General features: G+C 32.6%; 1 protein-coding gene across 1 annotated transcript in view; it reads right to left on the bottom strand.

Annotated features, from left to right (window-relative positions):
- Window positions 1-1,771: 1,771 nt before the first annotated feature.
- The window catches only part of LOC107602296 (rap guanine nucleotide exchange factor 4-like), a 21,029-nt gene continuing 16,046 nt past the window's right edge, over window positions 1,772-6,754 (bottom strand). The window contains exons 13-19 of the mRNA XM_016294756.1: window positions 5,306-5,484; window positions 4,270-4,360; window positions 3,672-3,722; window positions 3,480-3,567; window positions 2,470-2,534; window positions 2,333-2,387; window positions 1,772-2,250 (exon numbers count right to left, since the gene is read on the bottom strand). Coding sequence (XP_016150242.1) covers window positions 2,120-2,250; window positions 2,333-2,387; window positions 2,470-2,534; window positions 3,480-3,567; window positions 3,672-3,722; window positions 4,270-4,360; window positions 5,306-5,484 — 660 coding nt within the window. The 3' untranslated portion in view covers window positions 1,772-2,119. The remainder of the gene's footprint in view (window positions 2,251-2,332; window positions 2,388-2,469; window positions 2,535-3,479; window positions 3,568-3,671; window positions 3,723-4,269; window positions 4,361-5,305; window positions 5,485-6,754) is intronic.

Raw genomic sequence — 6,754 nt, 5'->3', positions numbered from 1 at the left:
TGAGTGCCGCAGCGGAGCGGGAGAGAAACAGCGACACCCAGCGGACGCTACACAAACCACCCTAAACCACAATAGTACTGAATCCTGCACACCGTGCATTAAAAAGGGTGTGATTTAAGAAAGAATCTTTTATCATTTAATAAATAAAGAACATTTAAAACAGATCCATTGTGGTCATTGTTTTTAAATTATATATTAAAAATTACACGTAAAATATTAATCATATAAGAATTATAAACGTATTCAGTTGAACACAACTAAAATAAACCCTATTTTTTAAATATGCATTCACAATAATTATAGTGATTTATTATAACATATTATCATATATTAAAATCAATTTGAAAATGTGTACATAATCAAAATGTATTAATTTTATAATATGTGACCACAAAACCAGTCATATGGGTGCGGTTTTTGAAATTGTGCACCATCTGAATAAATAAGCTTTCCATTGATGTATGGTTTGTTAGGATGGGACAATATTTGGCTGAGATACAACTATTTGAAAATCTGGAATCTGAGGGTGCAAAAAAATCTAAATATTGAGAAAATCATCTTTAAAGTTGTCCAAATGAAGTTCTTAGCCATGCATATTACTAATCAAAAATTAAGTTTTGATATATTTACGGTAGGAAATTTACAAAATATCTTCATGGAACATGATCTTTATATCCTAATGATAAAAATTTGTTCTTAAGCTGTAAACTATACGAAATCAACTGAGACAAATTGAAAAAGACAATACATAATTACGAATAAAAAAAAAAGACTGTCTGTAACGTGTCCTCTTACCACAGTTTCATTCACACAAGACACACAGAGGTATAAAGTTTGCAGACAAGCCAACAACAGGCTTTTGAAATGTGCTCATCATTTCTCATTTCACCATTTCCTTTTTCTTTTTTCTTTTTCATGATGATATAAATATCTTGATAAAATTTACATCCAGTCCAAAACTTCCATAAATCATAATCTTAAAAAACAAGTAGAAATGAAATCCGAAATGCTTTGAGATGATTGATAAACACTTTCATTCAAAAGTTTGGAGTTGGTAATATTTTTTTATGTTTTTGAAAGAAGTTTCTTATGCTTACCAAGGCTGCATTTATTTATTTATTCATTCACACGATCCTTCTATTATTATAATAAATTAATAAATTAAAAATAATATATATATATATATATTAGTGCTGTCAAACGATTAATCGCGATTAATTGCATCCAAAATAAGTGTTTGTTTGCATAATATACTGTATGTGTGTGTTCTGTGTATATTTATTATGCTTATATGAATACACACACATGCATGTATATTTTGAAAATATTTACATGTATATATTTATATTTATATAATTGACATCATATAGAAACATGTTTAATATATACATTTAACATATTTTTCTTAAATATATACATGCATGTGTGTGTATTTATATATACATAATAAACATACACAGCACACACACACATATATTATGTAAACAAATACTTTTATTTTGAATGCGATTAATCGTGATTAATCGTTTGATAGCACTAATATATATATATATATATATATTTGTGTGTTTTAGTTTGTTTTTTGTGGAGACTGTGATATATTTTTAGGATTATTTGATGAATACAAAGCTCAAAAGAACAGCATTTATTTGAAATCTTTTGTAACATTATAAATGTCTTCACTGTCACTTTTCATCAATTTAATGCATCCTTGCCAAGTATTAATTTCTTTAAAAAAACAAAACAAACCATACTAACCCCAAATTTTTTAACTGTATTTTTAAGATCAGCAAACTCAGAATATCCTTTAAGTGATGAAAAAAGCTCCCACAGGACAAACTCTTTGAAACGCCAAAACACCATTTAAAGTGTCCAACTGTTCCAAACACAATCTGAAAGCAAGGGCAACATCTGATCCGTGGGAGAATATAAGAAAGGTCACAAACAGAGCTCTGAACGTCCACAGCCGTACACTGAAATGAAGCCACGCTTTCGCACAAGCAGCCAAAGGGAGGGAAAGCCCTTGTGTGTGCATACGCTGCAGCGGAGGAAGGCTTCTGCTCATGTATAGCTCTAGCTTATTGACTGGCAGAGGTGAAGCAGCACTGACGGGAGCGGATCAGGTCCGGCGCGGCTCCAGTCTGTGGGACAGCTGGGACAGGGTACGCTGGTTGTCAATCACGCTAATGTGACGCATGTAGCTCCGCACATCCTGATGGCTTTTACCAGTCGCCTGCGGTGCTTCTTGATCTGCAGGGGTGAAAGCGAGAGAAACGCTGAATCAGATCAACTCAAACATGAGTCTGATGTGAGGTTTATGTTGGTGTCTTACTGAACGGCTGACTCCGGCAGTATCTCATGATTCTGACTGTGTTTGCGATCATTCTCTGGAAAGCACACAAGACATATTAAACAAGTCCCATTAAAAACGGTCTCAGAGATGGTGAGATAGGTCCCTCGCAAACTCACCATCTTCTCAAAGTTCACCAATCTGTCAGTAAACGTCTTGTTACCCTCGTGTGTGAACGTCATGTCTGAAAGCGCAGAAGTGGACGTTTAAGCAATGCTAAAACCTGCATCTTTTTTGTGTCATGAAACAGTTCTTCACAACGATTTGTGGCTTCCATTAAATGAGAATTTTGACTCTTGACTTCATCAGATTATTGCAGTTACTGTAACTTGTTATTAGTTTCTCCTTGCTTTGATTGTGCACATACTGCATGAATTATGTGTGAATAAATAAATAAATTCAGAAGTACAGAATCGTAAAAGTATGAGTTGTATTTCATTTATTGTGGCTAATTTTGTTGTATACTTAATATTGCATTTTTAATAATGTAATTATTGTTATGTTGAGGATGAATCATTATTATTGTCTTAAATTGATATGTGCATATAAATAGATGCATTATTTATTATATATTATATTTTATTATGTATCAGAATATTATTTACAAATATGTTTTGAATAATTATTCAAATGAACCTTACAAAATAAGTTACATTTTAAATTATAAAAAAAACATATATATATATATATATACAATCATTATAGTATCATTTGATTTATTAAATAAATTTACATTTTGACCAAAACTGAAATTTAACCATTAATTAATAAAACATGTTTTTATTAATGAATTCATTTATGAATTAAAATGTGGAGAATGCTACTAATAAGACCATATAGATGTGTTGCAATTAATGAATTTAACATGTTTTTTTTTTATTAATTAATTGAAAAATAGTAAAACATGTGGAGAATACTACAAATAAAGAACATTTAGGTATGTCACATGTTGTTTTAATTAATAAAATATACAGTACTGGAGCAGTTCCTATACTTTCATCTGTAATATTTTATAGTTTATAGTTATAGACTTTAATATTATTCAAATATATGGAAAATGCTACTAATAAATCAGCATTTGACCGGTGTGTGTGTGTGTGTGTGTGTGTGATTACAGAGCAGCGCTCACCTTTAATTAACAAAGGCATGAAGGGAATGATAGGTGGCTCTAGCTTGGCCACTGTAAGTCGATACGCTCGGTGATTTCTAGAGGGATCCTGCAATGAGAAAGACAACAGATCTCTGAAATCCTCTTTAAGTAGCTTTCATGTTAGGTGACATGTTTAGGTCACTAGCAGTTGAGCTACCATGCTGAACTCACCATCAGGTTTTCAAACTCTACATAAAACTTCTTGAACTTGCTGGGCAGTTTCTGTGAAAAAGCATATCAGAGAATCAGTGTTAAACATGGAACTAAGCAGTCAGTCATGACAGTATCTGTTTTCTGTCTTTGTGTGCGTGTGTGTGCGTGCGTGTGTGTGTGTGTGTGTGTGCGCGCGCATTTTTGTGACAAATGAGGACATAAATTTGTATAATGACAAAGGTATGACAGGTATTACAAGGAGAAGGTGACTTTTCAGGACATTACCCCATGTCCCCACTTTTCAAAACGCTTATAAATCACACAGAATGGAGTGTATTGAAAATCTGAAATAGCACAAAGTCTCCTGTGAGGGGTAGGTTTAGGGGTAGGGTTGGTGTAGGGCAATAGAATATACGGTCTGTACAGTATAAAAACCATTAAGCCTATGGGATGTCCCCCCTTTTCACAAATGTAAACCTGTGTGTGTGTGTGTGTGTGTGTGTGTTTGTGTGTGTGTGAGTGTGTGTGAGTGTGTGTGTGTGTGTGTAAGTGAGTGAGTGTGTGTGTGTGTGTGTTTGTGTCTGTGTGTGTGTGTGTGTGTGTGTTGAATACTCACCTCCCATGTGTGACTGAGTCGACAGACCGCAGGGTTTCCCAGGCCCATGATAATGGCAAAGAATGAGTTCAAATTCTTAAACTCTTTACAGCTTAAAAAGAGCAAAAACACACACATAATTTAGAGAAGAGCAGTCTAGACAGCATAGACTGTGACACACAACTACACCATTAATGAAAATGAGACACCGGAGTATGTTGCTTTATAACACATTTAAGTACACTTTAAAAAATGCACTTTGTAATCATTTTAAATAAAAAGATTTACTTTAAAGTCCATTTTAAATCATTATGTTTTAATAATCTTTTGTCATTTATTACAGTAGTACGCTTATTTTGATATGTTGACTAACATACTAAAGCACATGTGAAGTACTTGATTATAATTTGCAGTTTGTTATTCAATATTACATTTAAAGCTAAATTGTACTAAATTGCAACTTCAAATGTGTAAATGTGTAATTACAAATACATTTCAATATAGTTTACCGTAAATGCTTGTGTGTACATCCAGTAGTACACTTTAACCATTTCAAAGACAATAGAGCTAATTATAAAAATACATATAAAGATGTATTTAAGTCCTACTTAAGTGGGTCAAAAACTCTTACTGCATTTAATTTGAATTTAAACAAATAATACATTTTGGTAACACTTTATTTTAAGGTGTCCTTGTTACACATGTTACATGTACGTACTATTATAATAACAATAAATTATGCATAATTACATGCAAGTAACCCTAAGCCGAACCCTAACCCTAACCATATATAAAGTACACAAGTCAATTAATATTACTTAGCACTTAAATGTATTGCAATTAAATGCAATTAAGCATCCAGAAACATAACATTCAGTTTGCACTCACAGTAAGTATATTCTTTTAGAGTATTATTTCTATAATAAATTTTTTCACAAGGGACAAGATGTGTACATATATATTATTAACGCTCTTCTGAACAAAATGACTCATCACACACACACACACACACACACACACACACACACACGTCACATGTTTATGAGTGAAGACTCACTGCGCGGCGATCTTGATGAACTTCTTGAGCAGTTGGACGCGCTTGCTGAGCGTGGGACACAAACAAACCTCTGTGACCACCCACAGCTGAACCTCATTAAAGCGCCGCAGGAACAGATCCAGATTAGCCGTGGTCTTCTTGAAGTGCTGACGGCCAAACGTGTGGTAGATCAGCTCATGCTAAAACACAAATACATAGACAATTACTAGAACTCCACTGGAAATGGTGATTAATACAATGCTATATAAATGTACACACATAATAATAAAGATTCTTTTAGAACTCTTGAGAAAAAGAAGACTGTAGCATACTTTTAAAAGAGCACTTGTTGCAAAAAGAATATATTTAAGTGTGATTTGTGAGTGAAACAGCAATTAAATGAAAATGCACTACATGTATAGATAATATATTGCAATGAAATGAAATCATATTATAGTTTAGTTTATATTAAATGCAATCAGCCGAAATTTTGACCCACTTAAGTAGGACTTTTTTTAATGTCATTTCAAAATCACTTCTATTATCTTATATGAAATATGGTTAAAGTACTGCTAAATGCTCTGCCAAACATTTATGGTAAACTAAAATATACTATATAGTCACTTTTATTGAAACTTTTATGTCATGTATATTTAAATATATTTGTAATTACACATTTGTAATGATGAAGTTGCAATTTAGTACATTAATTACTTTAAATGTAATACTGAATCACACACTACAGTTCAAATTAAAAGCATAATGATTTAAAATGTGTTTAAAGGTAAAACTTCTAATTTTGAGATTATTACAAAGTGCACTTTTTATATTTGAATACAAATTGTACTTACTGTAAGTGCGTTAAGAAACAATCTTGGAAGTGTACTCTCTTGAGAAAGAACACTTTTATTTTATTAATATTATATGATCTGCAAGTACAGTTTTTAGAGAATTGATTTGGATATTTTAAGCACGCTACAAGTGCACATTCAGTAAAATAAGGCACATTTATTTTTCACAAGGGTATATGCTGTTGTGCTCATAAGATTACATACCCCTTGCAGAATATGCAAATATTAGGGATGCACGATATATCGGCCACCATATCGGTATCGGCCGATAAATGCTCATTTTTTCTGTTATCGGTATCGGCCTGATAAGAAAATTTGGCCGATATCTTAAAGCCGATAAATAATGCATTATTTCCTTCAGAGACACTTCAGATGCGCGCTGTTCGTTTGCAGCCTTTTGTGCAATTGTACGTTGTAATGTTGTGTTTATTTGATGTATATCTGATTTATCTCATATAGAATGCGTTTGGTTAAGTTAAAAGAGCGCTTCAGTTTACCGCTGATCGTCTTTAGCTCAGCGCACGCAGCTCAAACAGCAGTGCACAACATTAATAACTATAATTGGGAATGTCGTGTATATAACATTCTAATGAGAATTCTTTGGGTTTAGTTGCTGTGG

The sequence above is a fragment of the Sinocyclocheilus grahami genome, unplaced genomic scaffold (genome assembly GCF_001515645.1).
Source record: "Sinocyclocheilus grahami isolate Dianchi unplaced genomic scaffold, SAMN03320097.WGS_v1.1 scaffold324.1, whole genome shotgun sequence".
Lineage (NCBI taxonomy): Eukaryota > Metazoa > Chordata > Actinopteri > Cypriniformes > Cyprinidae > Sinocyclocheilus > Sinocyclocheilus grahami.
This window is presented reverse-complemented; position numbering and strand designations above follow the sequence as displayed.